This window comes from Phaseolus vulgaris, chromosome 11 (genome assembly GCF_051622355.1).
Source record: "Phaseolus vulgaris cultivar YP4 chromosome 11, ASM5162235v1, whole genome shotgun sequence".
Lineage (NCBI taxonomy): Eukaryota > Viridiplantae > Streptophyta > Magnoliopsida > Fabales > Fabaceae > Phaseolus > Phaseolus vulgaris.
In genome coordinates, this window is record NC_143508.1 from 14,322,121 (window position 1) to 14,349,994 (window position 27,874).

The window sequence follows — 27,874 nt, forward strand, 5'->3', positions numbered from 1 at the left end:
TGTTGGACTGAGCAAGAAGGGCCCCAAAGTTGAAGCCAAGTCTCTCCCTCGCAGCGGCCTCATCCAAGTCCGCAATCACCCCTAGTTGGAAGCCCTTGATGGCGTGCTGTAGAACAAGGGGAAGCTCAAGGACAGAAGGAGCAGAAGCACTAGTTCCACCAAGGTCAAGGAGTAGGGGAATGCCAGTCGTGCGACCCCGGGGTGAGACAGAGCGACTGGTAGAGGAAGAATGCGAAACCATCACTGACGTAGGCTTGGGTCTGATTGGCCCCTCGGAAGAATCCTCGTCTGATTCGATCACCACCGCTTTACCCTTGCAAGGGAGTGGTGTGGGAGACGATTGGACGGCGGCAGGAGGGACCGCGACCCTAGGATTGGAAAAAAATGGGCAAAGGCGCGGCGGTGGCAAAGGCGCGACGGTGGCAAAGGCGCGGGCGTGCTGGCGAGAGGTGCCCGCGTCCCTGGAAATCCCGCGGAGACGAGTGAGGATATCATTCAGTCTTGCCCGTTTTTCTTCGCTCAAAACCATACCTATGTACAAATTTCAGAAGAAATACAAAGATAAATCATGCGAATGTGCGGAAGTAGAACTCGCAAACGCGACGTTACAAGAGTCAGCTCCCCAGAGTTTCGAGTTTCTTGAACTCAAAGGGAACCCAGAAACAGAGGGTAATCGATGCAGTAAACAGCACGGAGTTATCCAGAATCAAAATCAATAAACGAGTGCGAATGAGAGTCAGGGTTCATACCTACGATCGATAGCGAGAGAACGCATAAATACGTAGAGGAAACACGAGAATGATTGAGGAAGAAGGCGAAACAATCAAAGAGTTTCAGAGGATGATGGAACAAGTGATTGGACGCGCGCGTTTTCAAGAGTTTAAAAGCAAACAAAGATGCGTAAGCAACATTTAGCCCTAGCCATTGATCAAAAACACGTGTGCACAGATAAGACGGGCTCAAAAAAACGTCACTTTGGCGCAGTATTTACGTCCTGTCACACAGAGCCACGTAGGTCACCCAGGGCAAGGACTTAGCCTCTTTGTTGAACGAGTTACCGCTCGAGACTGAGGGCTTGTGTACCGATCAATCCCTGGGCGTTGACTTACCACTGGTAATGTTGGTGCCACGTAAGCGGGTCCCACGAGCGGCGTGGGCTAGTAACTCGCAAAGCACATGCGCCAAGGAGCCAAGAGTGGTCAGACCTTGGTCATCAGGATGTACCAAGGTGCCACAAGACAGTGTGGAGAGATCGGACATCGGAAACCCAAACAGTAGAGCTGGGCCACGAGAGGTGGATCCCAGATCACACGCCAGTTATCAGTAAGGGAGAAGCCTAGATCACGAGGGTCCATGCGTGTAGAAGTGATGACACGTTCAGGCGTAACAAGAAGTGTAGAGCCACTGGAAACATATGACTCGTGAGGGTTGCGTTCCAGGGGTGAGCTGCATGCATGGCACGTGAACAACTAGGGCACTCCCAGAGGCGGGTGACCCCAGACCAGGTGATCACCCACCTGAGGTTGCACTCCAGTTAGGGACCCTACGTGCTAGGTTATCCTAAGAGTAAGGTAATAACAGTGTTGGGCCCGCCCCATCAGAAAAAGCCGATTTCGGGTAAAGAGGAAACCCTAGTTTCAGTCTATAATAGCAAGGTAACAAACTTGACAAGGGGCAATTCTCTTGCGCCGCTAAACACACACAGTAGCATGATTATACAGTTTCGGTGTTTCCTAGCCCTAGTACTGACTTGAGCGTCGGAGTGCAAACGGCCTCTAGGGCGCCCTTTGTCTTTGTGTTTTAAGGTGTTCATCACAGGAAAGGCACGTGTGAATGCAAGGATTCTGGACGCGGGAGTGATGCAGGCGCACGGAGGCGTTTCGAGTCAACCGACAGGAACAATTGTTAATAAACAAGTCCTCATAGCCTTTTCCATTGGAAAATATCAAGATGGGGTGTTATGTGATGTTGTGGCCATGGAAGCAACCCATATTCTCTTAGGAAGGCCATGGAAATATGATAGGAAAATTTTACATGATAGCCTTACTAATAAAATTTCTTTTCACTTCCAAGGGCATAGGGTCACACTACAATTTCTCTCTCCAAAATAGGTAAATGAAGACCAACTAAAAATGAAAGAAAAGAGAGAAAATGAAAAGAAAGAGAAAAAAATGTTAAAACGAGTCTTCTCATCTCCTCCAAGGAAGTAAAAAAGGTAATGATAGCTCGTAAGGAAATTTTTTATAGCTTATCCTAGAAAATGCGTAAAAATAGAATCTTCTCTAGATAGTTCTAAATGTTTGGATTCTTTGTTAAAGGAATTCCAGGATGTGTTCCAAGATCCTTCTAAAGGATTACCTCCTTTAAGAGGCATTGAACATCAAATTGATTTTATTCCTGAAGCTTCTTTATCAAATAGACCTGCATATAGAACCAATCCGGATGAGACTAAGGAGATTCAAAAACAAGTCAAAGGTTTATTAGAAAAGGGTTGGGTCAAAGACAACATGAGTCTTTGTGCTATGCCTGTCATTCTTGTCCTTAAAGAGGATGGGAATTGGAGACTATGTACGGATTGTTGTGCCATAAACAACATGACCATTAAGTACAAACATCTCATCCCTAGATTAGATGACATGTTGGATGAGTTACATGGGTCTTAAGTTTTCACCAAAATTGATCTTAAAAACAGGTATAATCAAATCCGGATTAAACTGGGAGATGAATGGAAAACCGCTTTCAAGACCAAATTTGGCTTATATGAGTGGTTAGTCATGCCTTTTGGCAACCAATGCTCCGAGCACCTTCATGCGACTTATGCATCTTGTCTTAAGACCTTTTATAGGCATGTTTGTAGTACTATATTTTGATGATATCCTAGAACTAACCACTCATACCTTCATACAAATTGAACATAGAAGACCATAAAATGCATGTTAGGAAAGAACTAGAAACCCTTAGAAAAGATTTGTTGTATGCTAATCCTAAAAATTATGTCTTTGCCATAGACCATGTTGAATTCTTAGTGTTTGTAGTTAGCTCTCAAGGGGTGCATGTTGATGAACAAAAGGAAGCAACAATTACGAATTGGCCTACACCCACAAATGTTAGTGAAGTACGAAGTTTTCATGGGTTAACTAGTTTCTATAGAAAATTCGTGAAATATTTAAGTACTATTGTTGAACCTCTCAATGAGATAGTAAAGAAAGATTTAGTGTTTAAATGGGGCCAAGAACAAGCTAACACTTTTGAAACTTTAAAAGACAAATTGACCAAAGCCCCAATCTTAACACTACCCACCTTTACTATGTCATTTGAGATTGAGTGTGATGCCTCTAATATAGGCATTGAGATTTTCCTCCTTCAAGAAGATCACCCTATAGCTTATTTTAGTGAGAAACTAAAAGGTAGTCACCTCAATTACTCCACCTATGACAAAAAGCTTTATGCTTTTGTTAAGGTTTGCAAAACTAGTAACATTATCTTTTTTCAAAAGAGTTTGTGATACACAATGATCACAAATCTCTTAAATATTTGAAAAGTCAGAGCAAACTTAACAAGAGATATGCCAAATGGGTAGAGTTTATTGAGCAATTTCCCTGAAGAGAATAAAAAATACATGAAGATGACCAATGATGCTATACTTGAAGGGTCATCTCAACAAGCAAACAAAGAGGCCATCAATAGGAGGAATGGTCAAGGACCACAACACTTGAAGTTCTTCTTATTAGTGTTCTTAATATGAAGGCCCAAACCCAAATCCCAAGCCCACACTAAGGCCCAAGCCCACACTGAGGCCCAAGCGAACACATGAACATCCATCATGCCTTAGAAGATAATAAGAGCAAGGGCACAAGTATTAAATAAATGAGCATCATTGGATGTCTCTAGTTGTAATTTCTTTTGTGTAGTTTTTAGTAGAACTTTAAAAAGGAGGTGTAGATATTAAATAAGGGGTGCTAATGTACAAAACAAAGTCACACATTCCATGTGACATAAAAGAGTAGGTGTAGGTGTAGTTTTTAGGAGGTGCCAAAGTAGATAAAGGTCACACCTCCCATGTGACTCAAGATTGGCTCCAAATTTGAATTAGAATTAGGAGGGAATTCTGAATTTGTTTCACTTTCATTTCAGCCCTCTAAAGCTATAAATAGATGTGCTTGGTCATTGTAAACACAAGTTGAAAGTTGAATTTTGAAGTAAAGAAACTATATTCAAATTTTGAGTGTTTGGTGTGAGACTTGTTCTCCTCTTCTTGGACTCATCTTGTGATGCATTGGGAGCATTCAAGTGGCGGCTTACCAACACTTATCTTGGAGCTTTCACCATCCAAGTGGCGTGTCCTTTTCCAATCCATGCTTCAACCACATAAGTTTCATCTTCTTTCATCTTCCATAGTCATTTCATTCGGTTCTTTTGTTTCAATTTGTGTTTCAATCGGTAGCTTTGGTTTTTCTTCCATTATGTTTGGTAATTGTGTTTTTTTTTTCAATTTTGTTTGGTGATTCTTGTTCTATTGGTTTTTCACAAGGAGATAGCACTCTTATAGAGTTTGGTTCATCATTTTGGAAGGCTATGTCTCCATTGATGATTCCTTAAGCTTCCTTGAGTTCAATTCTATTGTAGTTTTCTGTTTTGGTGATATAATTTCGGTTTGAGTGTTTTAGTATTCATTTGTACCTCTAATTGTTGTCTTCCTTCACATATAATGTTGTGTTCAAGTGTATTAAAGTGTCTATGCATGATTCAACTTACATCATTCCCTATGTGATCAAACATAAGCAAGGCAAGTCAAATGTAGTTGTTGATGCTCTTTTTAGAAGACATAACTTGCTTAATTTCTTAAACACTCAATATTTGGGTTTTGATCACATGAAGGAAATTTAGAAGGATGACCTTGATTTATCTCATATCTTGCAAGAGTGCTAAAATTGAGGCTATAAAGACTTTTTCATCCATGATGGTTTTCTCTTTAAAGGAAAAAGACTTTGTTTGCCCCAAGGATCTTTGAGATAATCTCTTGTTAAGGAGGCACATGAGGGAGGTTTAATGGGACATTTTGGGTAGCAAAAACCTTAGATACCTTGCATGAACATTTCTTTTGACCCAACATGCGAAAATTTGTACACACCTTTTGTGATAAATGCATAGCATGTAGGAAAGCTAAGTCTAAGGTTCAACCCCATGGATTATATACCCCTTTTCTCATCCTAGACATGCCTTGAGTAGACATTTCTATGGGTTTTATTATAGGGCTTCCCAAGACATCTAACGGTATGGATTCTATCTTAGTGGTAGTGGATCGTTTTTCTAAAATGACCCATTTTATTCCATGCCACAAAGTAGATGATGCTAGTAATATTGTCAATCTCAGGAAGTTAGAAGTATGATATCTGACAAAGACTCTAATTTCTTGAGTCACTTTTGGAAAAAGTTATGGGACAAACTTGGCACTAAACTAATGTTTTCTACTACTTGTCATCCCTAAACAGACGGCCAAACAGAAGTGGTCAATAGAACTTTATCACAAATGTTAAGATGCCTTATTTTTGGGAATCCTAGGTGTGGGAGGACTTACTCACTCATATTGAATTTGCTTATAATAGAGTAGTTAATTTTACTACTTCTCACACCCCTTTTTAGGTTGTGTATGGGTGCAATCCCCTTACACCTCTTGACCTACTTTCTATCCATGTACTTGATGAAGTGTTGTGCAAAAATAGTTTTGAAAAAGCTACATTGATTAAAAACTTGCACCAACACGTGATGTGATTCCAATAACATGATAGAGATATGATATGAACATCTTATGGATTCAATAAGAGTTGGAATATGATTAGGCACTTTTTAAGAATTGGATCAATGTTCTTAATCATTCAAGAACTCGCCAAAACACAAGTAACCAAGCCAAACTCACATAGAAACCCATTTTTTGGACATTTGAACCGTTTGAAACAAGGAAGAACACAAAAGCACCGATTGAAACTCCAAGAAACACAATTAAAACCACAAGAACAGAAAACTAAAGCAAACTACCGAATATAAACACAAACTAAACAAGTCCTACCGATTGAATCAACAAGAAACAACAAAGACATGTTTTAGAGTTTGTTTTGGAATGGAAATGGAAGGAGAAGATGAAAAGGACAAGGAAACTTATGTGGTTGGAGCTCTTGGAAATGTGCACGCCACTTGAAGGATGGTTGGCTTCAAGATGAATGTTGTTTTAGCCACTTGAGAGACCAAGAATTAACTCAAGATAAGACTAGAAGAGAAGAACACACAAGTCTCTCTCAATCACTCACCAATTTGGTAGAGGTTCAATACTCACAAAATCAATCTTATTATTTCAAAGACCTAAGCCTTCCTTTTATAATGAGGAGGAGCGGTCACAAGTACAAGGGAAGCTTACAAGAGAAGCTTTGAAAGGTTGCCTTCTAACTCTTCCTATTCTAGCACCTAAAGGAGAGTGAAGAGGCACATTTCTAGATCTTTCCTAAAAACTAGCGCCTTAAGGTGCTATACAATGGAGGTGTCTTAGGTTTCCCTCTTTAGAACCTTCCTAAACACTACTCTATATGTTTTACAATTTTATACAAAAGAAACTATAAAAAGAGAAAACATTTGAAGCCTACTACCTAACTCCTTAGCTTTGCTCCTTGTAATCCTTTGAGGTATAAAGGATGATGAGCTAATGTGTCTTCTTGATCTCCATCAACACGTCAAGTGACAAATAAAAAGGAAAGTAGGCAAGTATGCTCAACATGCAAATTAGGGGCGCAAAGAAATGATCTTTGAACATGCGGACTGGATATGGCTTCACTTGAGAAAGGATCGTTTTCCTACTCAAAGGAAATCCAAACTCCTTCCCAGTGGTGATGGTTCCTTTAGATCATCAAGAGGATCAATGATAGTTCTTATGAGTTAGATTTGCCTGACACATATTTAGGGAGTAATTCTTTTAATGGTAGTGATCTAACTCCTTTCTCTGTAAGTGTTTCAAATTCGAGGACGAATTCTTTCCAACCCGAGGAACATGATGGAACCCTTAGTGATAGGGCAACCACTGAGCTAGCTCAACCTTCCAGAAGGATGACACAGAACCCAGGGCTAGGTCAGGTTCAACCCATAGCCAGTGCTTCATAACCTATTATTCCTCAGATGATTACCAGGAGCAGATAATTGGACCTGAACACTAACTATTTCCCTACTTTTGATTTCGGTAGATTAGGGTGTACATAGCATAAATTGGGATTGTGCCAAGCCCACCTCAACTAGCTTCTAGAAACACCTCACATGACCGCCCCTTACCTCATTTACCCTAGTTTCTAAAAGGTTTCCTCTAGCTTGGGCGGCACCCTAGGTTGCCTACCTTTCTAGAAGGTTTATCTTCATTTTCGCCCCATACCCTTCACTCTTTCTCTCCAAGGCATTCCCACCTATAAATAGAGTGCCTTGACTCATTGTAATAGAAATTGAAATTGAAGTAAAGAAACTCTATTAGAGTGATTCCTTGTGTGGTTTCCAAATTCTCTTTGAGTCTTATCTTGAGAAATGATTGCTTCAAGTGGCAACTCCTCCTCACTCATTTTGGAGCTCCCTCCCCCAAGTGGCGTGATTCACCTCCAGTATCACCATATCCATAAACTTCCTCTCATCTTAATTATTCCTTTATTCTTCCTTCCATTTTCTTATATTTCATTCCATTATTTGGTTATGTCTTTAAATTCCACGCTTTCTTATCTTTTCTTTAATTCCTTCACGTCATCATCATCATCATCATATTACTTGTGTTTTTCCCTTTGCTCTTTTGAAGAGAACTTCTACACTTACTTAACCACTTGGTTAAGTTCGTCTCCAGTGACAATCTTCATTGAGTTTCACCATATTTTGTTAATAAAAAATCATAATCCAAGTGAAAATACTAAAAATAGTGCAATTCTAAAATTAACCCACATGAGATTGGTAATGAAGATATATGCTTAATAATTTGAAACAAAGAAAGAAAACATTTAATAACTGTAAAACAATATCATGAGGTAGATTTTGAATCTAATTTGGTGCAAGGAAAAGAATATTATAAAAGAGACATCAAAGGAAGAAAAGAGCATTTGGATTGTGTTTCAAGTAGCATACACATTCTAGACTTAGTTTTTTTTTTTTGTATTATTCTTATTGTTTGCCTTCATCACTACAAAAAAAAGTGTATATTGTGGCGGTTATTTTCGTATAAACTGGCATTTATAACCGCCACAATATACACTTGTGGCGGTTTCCCAAACCGCCATAGAACTGGCCGCCACAAAGTTTAATGTGGCGGTTTTACGCTACCAGCAGCAACACCCGCCACTTTAAACATAGTGCAAGTAGTGACGGTTTTTATATGTAAGTAGTGTCAGTTATAACTGTCGCAATTTACATTCATTGAAGAAGATTCTGGCGCCATAATATACGTAAGTAGTGACATTTTTAACTGACGTAATTTTAATTCTGAATAAATAAAATTTAACCACTTTTTTTATAATCTGTTTTATACAATTATAAAATTTAACCACCACTTTTTCATAATAAAATAAAATAATGTATAAAGTTATAATCATCCATGAAAATTAAAGCACACATAATAATGTTCAAAAGTTTATATGTAATTGAAATTAAAACGCATAAAAAGTTCATACATCCGTAATCAAGTTTAAAGTTACAACACATAATTGTTCAAAAGTTCATACATCCCTAATCAAGTTTAAAATTAAAACACACATCCCTAATCAATTTTGCTTCCAGCACTTGATCTTATTACTTGATTAGGTGATGGAGCACCACTTCCATAATCTGATGTCTGAAATAAATAAGTTTAAGTTAATGAATTTGTATGTTTATAATTATAAAATAAAAGACATCAATAAATATTTAAATATATTAATACCTCATTGGTGGATGCATAAACCAAATTAGCTGTCATTGTCATTGTTATGTGAAACTAGAAAAACATTTGTGACCGAATGAAGTGAGAAGAATCCATTTGATGCCTCCTGAGTCTGAAACATGGACCATTTATCTGATGATTCCCATTAACTTATAGCATAAATACGTTGAGAAATTCAGATCCTGTTAAATATTGTAAAGATCTAATCGAAGTATACAAAATCCTCTGTCAAATAGTCCAATTCTATGAAAAATGTCCATGTGCAGATGAGAATTACAAAATGAAAACCATCTCAGACTCATTCATTTCTCTGATTTCAACTTTTGCTCTTCTCCGATCAAATTAACAGTACAAAAAGAGTTTCATTGTTTTTCACTCTAAACCTACTTATACTCAATTGATTATGATATAAACTTAACTGATATCTGCTGCTATTTTATTTTAGCAATAAATAAAATGAATTAAAAGGGACTAGGGATGTTGCAATGCTTATAGAACAACTAAAAGATCTTCTTTAGTAATACCCAATCTTAACATTCCAGCACCTCATTAATCATCTATAAAATTGCTGCTCTGTTATTTACATTATTAGGTTATTTATATATTGTTGTTCTATTATCAGTCTTAATCCTATGAAATTCTCTTTTTAAATATTTAATACAGTGACATATATATACTTACAACTCCGATTCAAGAATTCTATAATCATACTTAAACAACTCTATAACAATTAGTTTACGAGTTCACTGATAAACTAAATCTAACAAGTACATAGATACATACATGTATGAAAAATAGAATGGATAAACACCATAAAATGAGGGGATGAAGATAAATGATAAACTTAGTTTACATTATAGAGGTGGCAAATACTGAAATAAGAAAGAGAAGAGCACGTGATTAGATGAGGGTACTGGCGGAGGAAGAATGGGATACAACTAATGATATGTTGCAAACTTACACTTCTCAAGCTAGGAGTTTGCACCAAGGCTATTGAGCAAATTATCCAAAGTATTCCTTTTCAGCAAATTAAGCTCCCATTGAGCTCGTACTTCTTCCCTTGCAACCCCAATCAACAAATTATCAACTCTATAGCAATATGCTTCCAGTTTCCAGATCAGCTCCATAAAGCACCTGGAAATGATAGAAAATTAAATGTAAGCAGAACAACATATAATAAGGGCAACAAATAGTGCCATTATTCACCCCCATTCTGGAGCATCTTCCTCTTCATATTACTTTGAACCCTTGACATTTTTCTCATTGAATCATGATTCTGAAGTTTGTTAATCCTCTGTACACGTGTAGAAAATTTAGAACCCTCCCATGTACTTTTTCCTGGAGAGGACAAGGGGGTTTCCAAGATGGTGGAACAATGCGGCAAATTCCATATGGCTCAGCCCTGGACCGAATTCTTGATATATATTTCAAAGTATCTTGAAACTCCTGCATAAAAATGAGAAGTTAGAGGTGTGATTTTCTGATAAAGCCAACTGAACTAAGCAGAACAGTGGTATGGACAGAAGTGAATTCAAATGTGCCATAGGAACTGCACAAGACCTCTTTAGTAGGGTAGAAATCAGGAGCATCCTCAATATTTGGCCTTTGAGCCTCTTCTGGTCACCAGCTGGCAATAACTTGTCGGAAACTTCAATTGTCAATTACTCTTCACGCAAGAGAGATCCCCAATAACACCTATTTTATAATGAAGCAACTCATATAATATATGATAAAATTACCAACTCAAGTCCATTGTTGTTATTGCAATAACCAGCTCAATTATGAGCAGGTAGATCAAGCCACTTCTATTTTAAAATTCAATAAAGGACCATCCCAATTCATAAAACTTGGCAATACATTTTCTCTTAATAAATCCATCTTTCAAAGAAATTAAGGTATGTTTATACTAAGTTATTAACATAATAGCAAGAATAAAAGAAACGATAGTAATAGAGGAGAATGGAGGCAATTATAGTTAATTCATGAATAATGAGGCTAATAATAATTTCTAACAGAAATAAATCATGTATATTTTATAAATAGACCTTTTGGAAATTACTGCAATCTAGACATCCATGGATGACTCTCAGAGGAAGACAAGCTCTTGAGGAAAAATTCTGCATTAACATTCATATGTAAGATACTAACCAGAATACAATGCACTAAAATATTTAAGAAATGTTGAGCATTGTATTCAAAATCAAGATATAAAACAATATGAGACAGACTTGATCAAGCCGCTCACAGTCAGAGTCTTCATCTGAATGGTTCTCATATTGTCCATAATTAATCCATGGTCTTCAGCCAAGGGATCTAGGAACCTTTGCAGTTTCACGAACTTGAACATCATTTTCCACCCGAGTTGATAGTGATTCAGAAGCACTCGTAGAGGTTGAACAATTGGTCATGTTTTTATCTAAAAAAGGAATTTAAAATATCTTTGCCTTAAAAAAAATTACAATATTAGTTCATGCTAACCTGGTAAGGCGATAAAGGCATCTGAATGCTTGGCCATCTCTGCCTTCCTTTGATGCATTGTATTCTCCCAAAATCATAGCTCCAAATCTCAGCAACCAACTTAATATCATCTATAACCTTTACTTCTCCGAATGTTTCACCAGTTAGCTGCAAAAGGAACCAGTGCACAGGGGATGGAACAGATAATAAGATCAACAAAGTAAAGAGAAAAGGAGCAGCTAAACAATTATGAGAGTTGAAGGGTTGTTTATTTCATGCTTTACCTAGCTATACAGACATCAATAATTTATAATCCAAGGGATTGAAACTAAAAACCAAAAACAAAACCAACAGAAAAAAATTTCGAGCCAATGAAAGAAAACCTGCAGAGGGAAAAGATGCTGAACTTAAAAAGATATCACTAGCAAACTAGTCTCTAAAATATCTAGTTATCCTGATATATTTACCATTGATTTATTTCCACAATCAAGTCACATATAAACATTAAGGATTTTCTAGAACAAAAAGTATGACTCTTAATAGCCATAAAATTATACTTACGCAAAAACAACAAGAATATGCATATCAGGTAAAGGATTACAGGAAACACAAGCTTCATCAATGTCCCACCGCCTAAGACATCTGCCAGTTTCAACCTCCCAAATATGGATAGTTTCATCACTTGAATTATCCCTCCTTAATTAAGAGACCCATATCCATCCCTTAATTGAGACAACAATATATATAATTAACATTCATACCTGAAGTCATCCATTGACCTGAAGCTTAAACAGAAATTGAAACCAACCAAGCAATGCTCCACCAGTGGCACACCAACATGTTCAAAAATATCGATCTGAAAAACAGGATCCCAAAGCGCATCAAACACCGAAATCAATAATTCTGAAGAAGATAAAACCATGGTTTTAAACTGTGGTTTCATCACAGTCCTTGTGGCCAAAATCGCGTTAAGGGAACATTTCTTTCAAGCCAAGGATAAAACAAAAGAACGATATTGATCATAACTAAAAATAGAAACCCTACCTGAAACCCTGCCTGAGTAGCATAAGTGTCAGCAACGAAATCGAAGGTGAAGTTGTGTCCATTGCTGGACAACGAATCATTGGAAACCTTCTGAACAGTGGGATCTCCTTCGTCCTTGTCGGGACAGAGCGGCCTCATCCTCACAATAACCTACGACAAAGGCAAAGCCATAGACAATATTTGCTTCACAAATTAAGAACAACGATAGATTGTACACGGTTTTGAACAATAGATTTCGAATATAGAGTTTAGGGCGCGCGAGCACAAACCTGAACAAACGATTGATTGTGTTGAATCCTTGCGCGAAGGTGGCGATGGCGAACCCGAGAGTGAGCGTTAGTTTCGTGACGAACAGAGGGTTTCGTGAGAGGACAGAGGCGTTAGGGTTTCGTGTGGAGCAGCCTGATAGAAGAGGCGTTAGGGTTTCGTATGGAGCAGCCTGATAGAAGAGGTGTTAGGGTTTCGTACGGAGCAACCTGATGGAAGAGGCGTTAGGGTGTGAAGCAGAGAAAGGGAAGAGGCGTTAGGAGTGTGGAGGAGAGAGAGAAGAGGTGTTAGGCAAAGCAAATTTTCAAAAAAAAAAAAAAATTCTAAGGGAAAGTAAGTTTTCAAAAAAAAAATCCAATTTCCATGTGAAAGCAAGTTTAAAAAAAAAGAATAATGAAAAATGGTGTGTGGAGGGAAAAAGCTGGGGAACTTTTTTTTTAAGGATAATTGCGACAGTTAAAAATGACATATTATACTGAAATGACGTATTATGCAAAGATAATTGTGGCGGTTAGTCAAATAACGTATTATACTGAAATTTGTGGCGGTTATTAATAACCGCCATAATAAAACCGTCATTTTTTATACTGTTTTTTGTAGTGCATGTAGAAGGGTAAACCTTTTTGGTTGATTTATTTTTAATTCCCCATTGAGTATGAGGTTTTGATCAATAAAAGTTTCGTTTTTTTTAATGATCTGTAGGAGATGTTTTAATCTTCTAATCTCTTGGAAAACTAGTTTTTCTGAGAGGTAGTACTTGAATGCACGATTGAGAGTATTCATTGTCTTAAACTTGGGTTTCTTAGTTAGTTCGCATTGTTCTAATTAATTTCTTGGACACATGATTCAAGAGAGATGAGATAAGCATTCCCATAAAGTATACGAATGGAACAAAGTGGATACTGATTAAACTAGTAGGCACAGGCTTTATTGGTAAGTTTCACTTTGAATCAAATTGATGCATGTTCAATTTGGTTTAACTCTGTTTGAGGATTGAGAAAAGAATAATCTTTAGAGAACCTATGAAGAATTCAATGGTGGAAAAATTGGGGATCAACTATTTTTTATTTGTTGTTTTAATAATTAATTTGATATTCACTGTTAAACAAATTAAAAAACCTTTTTTTTATCTTTATTGTTATTGTTATCTTTTCTTACTTGAAGATAGATTTTGAACATTGATTTACTAATTTTACGATTCGATTTGTAGGGAGACGACTTGGGGTCATTTGACCACAATTGTATTATCATCTTTTTGGCGTTTTATGGACTATCACTGCATTAGATGGACTCCGTTGGAATAATTTTAATTTGATTGTCAAACGTCAACTATCAATATTACACAACAAGGATGCAAGTTTTTACGCGATAATGTCCATTAGACGACATCTGTAAGCGTTGTATTCCAAGGTATAATCAATGCAATGTAAACATTCATTTCACTTATGATATACACCATTGCTTGAATGTACCAATTAATTTAATTGTCAACTCTTTTTAATTTAAATAGTAAACAAACAATAAATTCCATTATAGTGAAACTAATACCATTTTCATTCAAGACAACGACGTATTGCCAATTATAAAAAGGATTACCAAAATAACGTAAAAAAACTACATATGGTGTTGATGCCTTCTGACGCTTTCCTTGGTGGCTCCTCGAGCTAGCATCAAGGTTGTGTGTCCTTTCCCATGCACGACCTTCAACCTTCATCCAGCATGAGTTGCAACATCTTTGCAATCCTTTGACATATACTCTTCAACAATAAATGGAATTATATTAAACTGAAATCAACATATATAAACCATAAATAATTTTAAGCACCAAATTCATACCATAACAGGATGGCTAGTCTGAGTCTTAGAGGACCCACTGATGGAAGAGGGCCAAGCACCAACCCAAAGGAGAGCCAAACATCAAGACATATTGGGCCAACTACAAGGGCCATGGCTAAGAGGCTTGAAGAGGATTGGAACACTGCTACTGATGGCAGAGAGACTTACCTCTACATGTTCCAAGTTGTCCAAATTCAAGCGTAGCATAGTCTTTAAATTCTTGTCAAAGTAGCATAGGAATTTTCTTTGTAAAATTGTTTAATTGTAATTAGGTTGAATGTAGGCATCTAAAAACCAACCTAAGTTAGATTAGGGTTTCTAGAAACACCTAATCTAACTAAGGTAGATCATTTAAACCTAATTGAAGCACACTTAGTCATAGTTACCATGTGAGCTACAATTAGGCGCCAACTTTCAAACCTTTAGGTTTTGAATTTCCCACCATTTGCCTTGGCCATTTCCGTTCCTCCTTGGCTATAAAAGGAGGAGCCTACCTCATGTATTTTGAAGATTAATTCATTAGTGAAATGCTGCCAATTTTGTGCCATTCTCACTCTTTGCCTAAAACCTCTTAGGATTAGGCTCTTAATCTTCTTACCGTCACCTTCCAAGTGAGATGGCCTCACCACTCACTCTTCATACTTAGCATGCACCTTCAAGGAGTCCAGCTCTCTACGTGAGATCCTTGTTCCAGCTTCAATCCATGGAGCTTCTGCAAATCACCTTCAAAACCGCAAAGAAGAAGACACAAATCCATCATTTGGTATCAGAGCTATGGTTCTAAAAGAGCTAAGTGTCTTCTTTCATTTTTATGTTTGTGTTCTTCTTATTTCCGTGTTGTTCTTCAAATCTTCATGTTGTCTTGCTGTTTTTTGCATTTTAATTTGATTTAGGTGCTGTTTGAAGAAATTCAATCGGTGCATTGTGTTCAAATTGTTCTTGAGCTTCTAATTTTCACATTTGTGTAGGAATCCATATAGAATTGTGTTGCTGTTTTGTTTTTAGTTTGTTTGAGTCTTGTTTGCAATTCTATTCGGTTCATTATATGTTTCTTGAGTCATTTTAATTTCTAAATCCAATTATGTTTTGTCTAAGTCATGTTTCTCCTAATTTGTCATCAATTCCATGTAGTGTTGATTTTGTTGATGATTTTGGTTTCTTGATTTGATTTGAGTCCAGATTTATAATTTTGTGTTTATTGATCCTTTGGTGCATTTTTCTTATAGTTTGAGTTCATATTTGTATGTTAGATCCATACAAATTCATATACATTCACTTCATTGTGTTTTTGAAGTTCTTCATTCTATTTTTTTTAAATTCCAGAATTAGGATTACTCTATTTTTTTCAAATTCTGTGCTGGCTGTTTTTTTGTTATGAATTTTGAAATATGTTGAAGAAAAATTATGAAAATCTGGATCTATACAGTTTGATGTGTTAGAAAATCAAGAAAAAAAGAATCAGATCAAAAGACAAAATAGAGAAAAAATGATAAATAAAACAAAAAAAGTGTTCATCATGGCACCAAAATATACAGTAGTTGGACAATAATTTTGAAAGATTTATCACAATTATTTGGTGCATGATTTTGGTGTGATTCCAGCGCCAAAAGTTTGCCAAGACCTTGAATCGTTTGTGGTTAAAATTTCAGAATCAAATTAAAAATAGCCAGCTCAGCATATATTTCCAGTAGTGCTGTTTTGGTTTTTCTAATCAATTCTAGTGCCTTTCTTTAGGTTCCTTTTGTGTGTCATCCTTTGTTGAGTGCCTATTTTTATTGCTTGTCCAATAGTATTCAAAACTCTTTCTAAGTTGTGTCATATAATTCAAATCCATTTGCTGTTGTCCTGTTTTAAAGTTTGAATTGTTTCTTACTTTCATTTCTTGACCTCTAAATTGATGGTGGATAAAATTCAATTGGTGCTTGTTAAGTGGAATTGACCTTGTGGTGAGTTTATCCCTACTTAGTAGGTACTGTTTTAAAGATTTCTATTGGCTAACCATAAGAGGTTAAGGCAAGGAGCTGCAGCAAATACAAATACAAATACAAACACATACACTTTCTAGAACACAACAAGGAAGATCAACCACAAGCTAAGGAGTGCATAGTATAGGAAATCTGAATTTTATTTTGTGTAATTCAATTTCTTTGTATTTCTTTGAGTTGTAATTACATTTAACCTTGATTAACTAGTGGATTAATCACGTGTAGACGGTGAGTGTGTCTTCAATGGCTCCAACTATCAAGAAGCCTCACCTTAGGAATCGTCTAGTTTAAAGCTTTGTAGTTAGCAATCTTTAATTTGTGCTTAGTTAATTGCTTTACGTTAATTACTTGTTTGCATTGTTTAATTGCTTTGCATTGTTTTCCTTTGCATAAAAATTGACTTTTCATTCCTAATTGTGATCTAAGTAATTTACTTAGAAAAAGAATTGTGTGAAGTTTTGAGGGATAGGTTTTGGCAAGGAAAGACTTGGTACTTAAGAAGTCCTAGTGACTCATCTCTCTTTCCTGGAAAGCTACCTTCACTACTTTCCTTTCTTTCTTGAGGTAAAATACTTTTAAACACAAAGCTTTAGTCATGTCAACTCACTCTTCTAAATCTAATGAAAGTGATATAAAGTCCATCCAATCTCTTATAAAACAATTAGCCAAGGAGTTTCAATCACTTTCATATAGACAATTAGAACATGAGGCACAAATCAAAGAGTTGAAAATGGCTAAAGAAAAGGGTGAAAGCTCTCAAAAAAAAAAAAATATGTTCACATGCATCTAGTTCTCACAATCATGATTCTTTTGGGGAAGAAAATCTTAGGATAAATGAATATTATCAACCACCCCCTAGGAGAACTAGAAGAGATAGAAGAGAACAAGAGAGCCCAAGAGAGGTTAGGGTAGATCTACCCCATTTCCATGGAAAAGAAAACGTAGAAGTCTAATTAGATTGGGAAATGAAGGTAGAACAATTATTTGCTTGCCATAAAGTAAGTTGATGGAAACCAAGTAGAGGATGCTCAAGGCCATGAAGCCCAAGCCCAACAAGGGGCCCAAGCCCATCAAGGGGTCCAAGCCCAACAAGGGGCCCAAGCCCAACGAATTACTAGGAGCATGGCAAGAGCTTTGGGACAAGAGTATAATAAAATGGCTCTTCTTATTTCTTTTGTAGAATAGGGGTGTGAATGTAATAAAAAGGTGTAAGTAGTAAGGGAGTATAGGGGGGAGTGTAGATAGGAGCCTAGGGGGTGCCAATCTAGGAAGGAAAGTCACACTTCCTTCATTGTCTAGATTGGCGCCGAATTTCATTGCATTTGTGTGCCATTTGGCTTGCATTTTCAGCACCTCTAGGCTATAAATAAAGGTGCCTAGCTTGTACAATTCAGATTGGAATTTTATAGTAGAGAGACTATACTCAATTTTGGAGAGAATTTGTGAGTTTTGAGTCTTCCTCTTCTTTGCCTTATCTTGTGAGCTATGGTGAGCTTCAAGTGGTGGCACTCCATCACTTATCTTGGTTCAAGGTTCCAAGTGGCGTGAATGGCTTCTTCCAATTCTCAAAATCCAGCAAGCATCTTCTTCTATAAGTGTTCTTCTTTCCTTTTCTTCACTTTTCCATTCGGTATTTTTGATTCCTAGAGTTTACTTCTTTTTCTACCGTTTATTTTTGTGTTTCCAGCATTGTGTTCTTAATTCTGTTTTGGTTCAGTAGCTAGCTTTAATTTCTGTCCAGTTTTAATTCTTGTTCTTCATTCCTTGTGTTTTGATTCAATTTGACAAAACATGTTCTTCCATATGAGTCTTGGTTGGTGCTAAGTTTTGGTGAGTTCTTGAATTAGAACATTGATCCAATTCTAAAGTAAAGTGCCTTTCAAATCCAGCTCAAGTTGATCCTAAGAATGTCAAGAATCATGTGTTCTTGTAGTTACATTCACATCATGTGGTATCTACCCTTAGCCACTCTTAGTTTCCAAGGGAATGCTATGTATTGGTGGACGACTTTAGAAAGAGATAGGCGTCTTCATAGGGAACCTCCCATAGAATATTGGAATGACCTTAGGGGAGCCCTAAGACGCCGCCATATTCCCTCCTACTATAATAGGGAGTTAATGGACAAGCTCCAAAGACTCCAACAAAGAACCATGAGCGTAGAGGAGTATAGGAAAAAGATGGAACTATATATGATGAGAACCTCCATTAGGGAGAATGAGTCCACCACCATAGCTAGATTCTTAAGTGGGCTAAATCTTGAGATAAGAGATAGAGTTGAACTTCTACCTTACCAAGACTTGAATGACTTGGTTCAACTTTGTATCAAAGTTGAACAACAAAATTTAAGGAAAACTTCAAGTCGTAGGGAAGGTTCATACTCTAACTCCTATCCAAAAAGAGATTTTAAGAGGGAGAATACATCTAAAGAAAAACCAAAAGAGACTCCCAAACCCATAGGAAAAGATATGCTCACTCCACCCATTCGCACTAAGGATGTTAAATGCTTTAAATGCTTTGGAAGAGGACATGTGCAAGCTCAATGTCCAAACCAAAGAACCTTGTTTTTAAAGGGAATATATGAGTATACTAGTGGTGATGAAGAACCTAGTGAGAAAGAAGAAGGGGGAGAAGATGAAAGAGTGTATCCTTTAGAGGGGGAATTATTGATGATTAGAAGGACCCTCAACAACCAAACTAGTGTAACCATAGAAACACAAAGAGAGAACATCTTTCACACAAGATGCAAAGTTTTAGAAAACATATGTTCTCTCATTGTGGATAGTGGTTCATGTTGCAATTGTTGTAGCACTAGGTTGGTTGAAAAGTTAAATCTACAAGTAGTCCCTCATCCTAAACCTTACAAGCTTCAATGGATAAATGAAGATGGGGAACTAACTGTAGATAAACAAGTGAAAGTCGAGTTTTCTATAGGTAACTACCAAGACAATGTTTTATGTGATGTAGTTCCTATGGAAGCTTGCCACATCTTATTGGGTAGACCATGGCAATTTGACAAGAAAACCTTGCACAATGGTCTAACCAACAAGATTACCTTCACCCACAAGAAAAAGAAGTTTGTACTTAATCCTTTACCACATTCCCAAGTGGTAAGAGATCAAATACAAATGAAACAAAAGAGGGATGAGGAGAAAAAAAAACAAAATTAGAAAAAGAGCAAATCCTTAGGGAACAAAAGGCGTGGGAGAAGAGTGTTCCTTCCCACAAGGTCATTCAACAAGACAAAACAATTGAAAATACCTTTGAAAATATGCTTCTTGTTGAACAACCTAGCCTTATCTTTTGTAAAGAACACTTATATGCACTGCCACAAATCTTGAGACTATGACTCTACCTTCTCAAGTCAAAGATCTTTTAAACGAATTTGATGATATATTCTCTAAAGAAGGACCCATAGGACTTCCTCCTTTTAGAGGTATAGAACATCAAATTGATTTGGTTCCGGGGCTAGTCTACCAAATAGAGCAGCCTATAGAACTAATCCTGAGGAAACAAAGGAGATAGAATATCAAGTACAAGATTTGTTGGAGAAGGGTTGGGTGCAAAAGAGCCTAAGCCCTTGTGTTGTACCTGTCTTGTTGGTGCCCAAAAAGGATGGCAAATGGAGAATGTGTTGTGATTGTAGAGCCATCAACAACATCACCATCAAGTATAGGCATCCAATCCCAAGACTTGATGATATGTTTGATGAACTACATGGGTCAATCATATTTTCCAAAATTGATCTTAAAAGTGGATATCACCAAATTAGAATCAAGGAGGGTGATGAGTAGAAAACCGCTTTTAAAACCAAAGTTGGACTATATGAATGGTTGGTGATGCCCTTTGGTCTCACTAACGCACCTAGTACCTTCATGAGGCTCATGAATCATGTCTTGAGAGATTGCATAGGTAAATATGTAGTAGTTTATTTTGATGATATCTTAGTTTATAGTCAAAACCTAGATGACCACCTAAGACACCTTAGGGAAGTTTTTCTAGTGCTTAGAAATAATAGTTTGTTTGCAAATAGTGATAAGTGTACTTTTTGTGTTGATAACATAGTTTTTCTAGGTTTTGTAGTAAACAAAAAGGGGGTACATGTTGACCCCGAAAAAATCAAAGCCATCCAAGAATAGCCCACTCTACAAAATGTAGGAGATGTTAGGAGTTTTCATGGTTTGGCTAGCTTCTATATACGTTTTATGCCTAACTTCTCAAGTCTAGCTTCACCACTAAATGAGTTAGTGAAGAAAGACACTACATTTTGTTGAAATGAAAGGCATGAACAAGCCTTCAATAGGCTAAAAGCTCAACTCACTAATGCACCCATTCTAGCTTTACCAAATTTTGCTAAAACTTTTGAGCTAGAGTGTGATGCATCGGGGGTTGGCATAGGTGCGGTTTTGTTACAAGGAGGGCATCCGATTGCTTATTTTAGTGAAAAACTTCAAGGAGCCACCCTTAATTACCCCACCTATGACAAAAGCTCTATGCACTTGTGAGGGCCTTAAAGACTTGGGAACACTATCTTGTTTTTAAAGAATTTGTCATACATAGTGATCATGAGTCTTTAAAATATTTGAAAGGCCAACACAAGCTCAATAAACGCCATGCAAAATGGATGGAATTTCTTGAACAATTTCCTTATGTCATCAAATACAAGAAGGGAAGCACAAATATAGTGGTGGATGCTCTCTCAAGGAGACATGTGCTCTTTTCAAAACTTGGTGCTCAAATTCTTGGATTTGACAACATAAGAGAAATTTATCAAAAAGACCAAGACTTTGCATTCATCTTTGCTAAATGTGAACGTAGAGCACAAGAAGGTTACTATGTATCTGAGGGGTATTTTTTTAAAGAAGGAAAACTTTGTATTCCGCAAGGCACACATAGAAAACTTCTTGTAAAGGAATCACATGAAGGGGGTCTCATGGGCCATTTTGGAGTTGACAAAACTCTTGATCTTTTAAAAGGAAACTTCTTTTGGCCACACATGAGAAGAGATGTCCAAAGACATTGTTTTAGGTGTATTTCATGTTTAAAAGCTAAGGCTAAAACAATGCCTCATGGACTCTATACCCCTCTACCGATTGCAAATGCTCCAAGGGAAGATATTAGCATGGATTTCATCTTAGGACTTCCTAGGACTGCAAGAGGTTATGACTCCATTTTTGTGGTAGTGGATCGTTTTAGTAAAATGGCACATTTTATTCCTTGTCACAAAGTGGATGATGCTCAAATATTTCTAAACTCTTCTTTAGAGAAGTGGTAAGACTTCATGGTTTACCAAAGAGTATAGTATCGGATAGAGATCCAAAGTTTATAAGCCATTTTTGGAAAACACTTTGGGAAAAAATTGGCACTAGACTACAATTTTCCACATCATGTCATCCTCAAATGGATGGACAAACCGAGGTAGTCAATAGATCTCTTGATACTATGCTTAGGGCAATCATGAAGGGGAGCCACAAATCTTGGGATGAGTACCTTCCCCATATTGAATTTGCCTACAATAGAGTAATTCACAAAACTACTAATGCTTCTCCTTTTAAAGTTGTATATGGTTTTAACCCTCTTACTCCTTTAGATTTGCTACCCCTTCCTAATCCACAAGATTTTGTGCATAAGCAAGGAGCTATCAAAGATGAATTTGTTAAGAAAATGCATGAGAAGGTTAAAATGCAAATACAACAACAAACTGAGAAATATGTCAAATACAACAATAAAGGGAAGAGAGAAATCATTTTTTAGGAAGGATACTTAGTTTGGCTTCATCTTAGGAAGGATAGGTTTCCAACTAAGAGAAAGTCCAAACTTAGTCCCCGTGGTGATGGACCCTTCCAAATCCTCAAGAAAGTCAATAATAATGCTTACAAATTAGACTTACCTGTTGAATATGGAGTACATGATACTTTTAATGTCATTGACTTGTCTCCTTTCGTAGGTACCAATGAAGAAGATGACGCCTTGGATTTGAGGACAAATCCTTTATAAGGGGGAGGGGATGATGGAAGAGGACCAAGCACCAACCCAAAGGAGAGCCAAACATCAAGACATATTGGGCCAACTACAAGGGCTAAGAGGTTTGAAGAGGATTGGAACACTGCTACTGATGGCAGAGAGACTTACCTCTACATGTTCCAAGTTGTCCAAATTCAAGCATAGCATAGTCTTTAAATTCTTGTCAAAGTAGCATAGGAATTTTCTTTGTAAAATTGTTTAATTGTAATTAGGTTGAATGTAGGCATCTAAAAACCAACCTAAGTTAGATTAGGGTTTCTAGAAACACCTAATCTAACTAAGGCCGGACATTTAGACCTAATTGAAGCACATGAAGCACACCTAGTCACACTTACCATGTGAGCTACAATTAGGCGCCAACTTTCAAACCTTTAGGTTTTGAATTTCCCACCATTTGCCTTGGCCATTTTCGGTCCTCCTTGGCTATAAAAGGAGGAGCCTACCTCATGTATTTCGAAGATTAATTCATTAGTGAAATGTTGCCAATTTTGTGTCATTCTCACTCTTTGCCTAAAACCTCTTAGGATTAGGCTCTTAATCTTCCTACCGTCACCTTCCAAGTGAGATGGCCTCACCACTCACTCTTCATAGTTAGCATGCACCTTCAAGGAGTCCAGCTCTCTACGTGAGATCCTTGTTCAACCTTCAATCCATGGAGCTTCCGCAAATCACCTTCAAAACCGCAAAGAAGAAGACACAAATCCATCACCCACTAACTTCAACATATGCATATACATTAAGGGTCTTTATTCATAACGATCATCCTCACCCATTTAGGTTATATATGGATGTGATGCATGTTCCGGGATGCGGTGCAATAATGACATCATGGATAACATAGTCCTTAAAATGAAACCATCACCAATCAACTTCAACTTTAGACCGATTCCCATTTATAACTATAGATGGGTGGCGAGGGCAGAATACACATAGTCGTACTGAAGGAGGACACGTTCAGGCAAGTGCAACTGTCTGCAGGTGCCTAAGCGATTGTACCTCAAAAATAAGGATATCCAATCAAAAGAATGAGCTGCCATATGGTCATTGTAAGGGTTAAATCTAACTTCATGCAATTTGATCTTGTCTAACTGCAATCGAACAAATCAAGTGATGAGAGTCTGCCAACATCTTATCGCATGCATTGAGGATTATCCTCCGCAAACGTGTGACGCCTGTTCTCGCCAGTTGACTTAGCCGTCGTTGACTTCAAAGGCAGATGGTGGCTCCTCCTATCTCCTCGTGGTTTCTACTCTCTCCTAGGATAGCTAAGAGTGGCTTCGTTGAAACAGAGGGGGCCCTACCTGCTTTATCCCCAACTCTGTGCACAGTTTTCCCAACTGTTGGCTTGCAAACTGGGTGTCGTTATCAAACACCAAGCGTTTTGGGATTCTAAAACGACATACTATATTCTTCCATACGAAGTGCTGGATCTTATGAGCTGTGATTTGCGCCACTGGCTCGGCCTCTATTCACTCCGTAAAGTACTCGATGGCAACCATAAGGTACTTCATTTGACGCACCGCTAAAGGGAATGGTCCCAAAATATCGATTCCCCAAGTATGAAACGACCATGGGCTGTGGACCGATCACAACTCCTCTTGGGGCGCATTGTTCCAGTCAGCGTGTCTTTGGCACTGCTCACATCGTTGTGTGTGCCTCGTGCAATCTTCCCTCATGGTTGGCCAGTAGTACCCTGCACAAATGACTTTCGAAGAGAGAGATCGATCGCCGATGTGACTCCCACATATCCCCTCGTGGAGTTCTATCATGATGCGTGTGCATTGTTCGCCACTTACGCAGGCCAAGATAGGATGGGTATACCCATGTCTGAACAAATTCCCATCCACCAGGGTATACCTACTCGAATTTTTCTTGATTATTTGGCCTCTGTGGGCTCCAGCAGGAGTATCCCGTCCGCCAAGTAGCGTCTATAGGGTGTCATCCAGGTTTCTCCTACTTCAACTAAGAAAACGTGCAATGACTCTCCCCCCACTAAGGTGTATACGCTTATTCTAGGGGTCTTCAATGTCTCTTCGGTCAACGACCGATGACTCCTCTTAACGCCCTTCAAGGTGCTTATCTGCTGGACTTCTGCTGTGAGGGTTGTAGTTGTTCGAGGCGTCCTCAGGGTCTCCTGTATGACTGTCCTCTACCTGCCCCCTTGCCTGAACTGACGAGCTTTGCTAGCAAGTCAACTTGGGTATTCTGTTCTCTGGGAACATGGACTAACTCGAACATCGCAAAAGTCTCCTTTAGAGTTTTTACGTACTCTAGGTTATCTGGGGGTCATTGGCTTGGTATTCTCCCGTAACCTGCCCTGTCACTAACAGGGAGTCGCTCTTTGCCAACAAACTTTTGGCACCCATCTCTTTGGCTACTAACATCCCCGCGATCAAGGCCTCATACTCAGCCTGGTTGTTACTAGCTTTGAAAGCGAATCGAAGCGCCTGCTCGATCAGTAACCCATTGGGTCCTTCCAGAATGACGCCAACCCCACTACCTTGTTGGTTGGAGACCCGTCTACGGAGAGGACCCATCTCAAATCTACTTCCTTCTGCTGCGTGGCTTCCGAGGAGAGCTCCACTACGACGTCAACATAAACCTGGTCCTTGATAGGCCCTCTTGGTTCGTACTGAACATCGAACTCTGATAGCTCAACTGCCCATCGCACCATCCGAACTGCCACATCGGGCTTCTGGAGGACCTTGCGGATGGGGAGGCCTGTCATCACCATTACGGTGAAACTCTGGAAGTAATAGCGCAGCCTCCTTGCTGAAAATACTACCACCAGGGCCGTTTTCTCTATGGCCTGGTATCTCACCTCTGGCTCTTGCAAAACCTTACTTACGAAATATATCGGCTTCTGCACATGGTCTTGCTCCTAGACGAGGACTGAACTGATCGCCCGCTTTGTGATGGCGAAGTACAAACAGAGTGGAGTGCCCAATTGTGGCTTGCACAACACTGGTGGGCTGGCTAAATATTCCTTTAACTTGAGAAACGATTCTTCACACTCTATGGTCCATACAAACCTATTGTTTCTCTTTAAGCACTGAAAGTAAGGGTGCCCCTTGTCCCCCCTCCTGACACAAATCGAGACAGAGCGGCCATCCGCCCTGTCAACTCCTGCACTTCCTTCATAGAGATCGGACTCCTCATGGCGATCATTGCGGTGCACTTCTCAGGGTTTGCCTCTATGCCACACTCAGTGAGCAGAAACCCTAAGAGCTTGCCTGCCTCTACCCCAAACACACATTTTTCGGGGTTCAGCTTCAGTCTGTACTTAACTATTGTGGTAAATAGCTCCTCTAAATCAGCAACGTGTTGATTCTTTACCTGGGAGGTGACCACCATGTCGTCCACATAAGCCTGGACGTTTCACCCTATCATAGGGGCAAGCACTCTATTCATTAACCTTTGATAGGTTGCGCCTGCGTTTTTCAACCCAAAGGGCATTACCTTGTAGCAGTAACAGGAGAGCTCTGTCATGAACGTCGTTTTGCACTCGTCCCTGGGGTGCATCCGGATCTGGTTATATCCAAAGAATGCATCCAAGAAGCTAAGAAGTTTGCATCCTGATGCGCTGTCCACCAGGGCGTCAATACTGGGCAGTGGGTACGAGTCCTTCGGGCATGCTTTATTCAAATCTGTGAAGTCGACGCACATTCTCCACTTGCCATTGGCTTTCTTGACCAATACTACATTTGCCAGCCGTTCAGGATATTGGATGTGGCCAGCGTCTAGCAACTTCTTAGTCTCCTGCCTGATGACCAATCGCCTTTCTTCGTTGAACTTTCTTCTCCTCTGGCGCACTGGTCGAACCTGGGGGTCCATGGTGAGGTGGTGGCACAGGAAATCTGGGTCGATGTCGGACATGTCTGAGGCAGTCCACGTGAAGGCATCCAAGTGTCGTGCTATCACCTCGACAATTTGTTCCTGTACCTCCTAGCTCAGGGACTTGCCAAGCTTGAATTTTCTTCCCCCAATCTCTCTTTCCAGCACTTCCTTTGTTGGTTCAGGCTGATCTTCTCGGGTATCCCCTTCTCCCCCTGGGGGTTGACGAGTTACGGTGCACACCCCTCTCTTCGTTTTTAGGCTATTCTCATAACACTTCTTTGTCGCCTTTTGGTCAGACTTGATCGTTATTACTCTGCACTCGAGGGAGGGCAATTTCATCTTCATATGCCTCATGGAAGCTACCACCCTTGTCTCTGTTTAGGGAAGGTCTGCCCAAAAGGATGTTATAAGCTGAAGGGGCGTTGACAACAATATACCTTATGTTTACTATGCGGGACGCATCACCATCTATGAAAGTGGTCCTTAGCTCAAGGTGCCCTCGCACCTCCACCTGGTCCCCAACAAAGCCATATAGGCAAGCGTTGTAGGGTCTCAACTGGTGGGTTGACAGTTGTAGCTTGTTGAAGGTCGACCAGAACATCACGTCTACCGAAATTCCCTGGTCGATGAGGACTCGATGCACCTTCCTCCCTGTTGTTACTACTGAGATCACCACAGGATCGTTGTCATGTGGGATGACGTCCTGCAGATCTGACTTCGTGAAGAAGAGGTCGGGCTCTGGGGACTGGTCGACCTCTCTCGCTTCCACTGTCATCACTTCTCTGGCATACTTCTTTTGTTGGGAGGCGGTCCATCCTCCTACTGAGAATCCACCGACGATGGTGTTAATTTCTCCATGGACAGGTATTTCATGTCCCTGATCTCCCATAGAGGCTACTGTCGTTGGGGCCCCTTGGGTCTCTTGCAGGTATTCCTTCAGGAAGCCCTTCCTCACCAGTTCGTCTAACTGGAATCCTAACGCCAAGCAATTGCGCAGGTTGTGACCAAAGGCTTGGTGGAACTCGCACCAAGCGTTTTTGCTGGGCCCTAACCTCTTGTCGGTTTTCGGTGGGGCATTTAGTCTGTCAGGCACGTGAGGGATGGTGATCAGCTCCTTAAGGTTCATCCGAAAATTGTGTCTGGTGGGGGCGTTTTCCTTTGTGCGTGCCCTGGTCTAAGGCTTCCTTGCTTCATACGGTGGTTGCTTCCCCGAGCCTTTCTTCTCTGTCGTGGCCTCGTACACCCTCATAGGCTAAGGGCTAGTTCCCCGGGGTCGGACTGGGCCGATGCTACCGCGTTTTTCTGTGACCTCTCCTTCTACGACGATGTGTGCCACTACTCGACGCCTGATTCCACAAAACATCTTGGGGCGACACCTTATTAGTGAATGGCTGAAGGGTCCTGACAGTACTCCTTTCCTGAAGGCATGCACCTTCATGTCTTCGTCCTTGGTGTGCAACTTCACCACTTGTGCTCCAAATCTGTTCAAGAACTCTTTCAA

General features: G+C 39.1%; 1 protein-coding gene, 1 long non-coding RNA gene and 2 pseudogenes across 4 annotated transcripts; 2 read left to right on the forward strand and 2 right to left on the reverse strand.

The window, feature by feature from the left end:
• Positions 1 to 19,853, forward strand: part of LOC150023081 (uncharacterized) — an 85,883-nt pseudogene extending 66,030 nt beyond the window's left edge.
• On the reverse strand, positions 9,713 to 13,296 carry LOC137833340 (uncharacterized). 3 transcript variants are annotated; one of them, XR_016517490.1, is made up of 5 exons: positions 12,697 to 13,296; positions 11,405 to 12,577; positions 11,155 to 11,308; positions 10,972 to 11,043; positions 9,713 to 10,060 (listed from the first exon to the last, which is right to left on the reverse strand). It is a non-coding gene; the product is annotated as an uncharacterized LOC137833340 (long non-coding RNA). The 3 variants fall into 3 exon arrangements; XR_016517489.1 differs by having other exon boundaries at positions 9,713 to 10,372; positions 10,487 to 11,043; XR_016517491.1 differs by having other exon boundaries at positions 9,713 to 10,372; positions 10,487 to 11,043; positions 11,155 to 11,342.
• A 4-nt stretch (positions 19,854 to 19,857) lies between the features above and the next one.
• Positions 19,858 to 22,469, forward strand: LOC150023082 (uncharacterized; annotated as a pseudogene).
• Positions 22,470 to 26,665: 4,196 nt separating this feature from the next.
• Positions 26,666 to 27,499, reverse strand: LOC137834998 (uncharacterized). The gene has a single exon (XM_068643293.2). It carries the CDS (start codon positions 27,497 to 27,499, stop codon positions 26,666 to 26,668), a length of 834 nt encoding a protein of 277 aa, XP_068499394.2.
• Between the last annotated feature and the right edge of the window lie 375 nt (positions 27,500 to 27,874).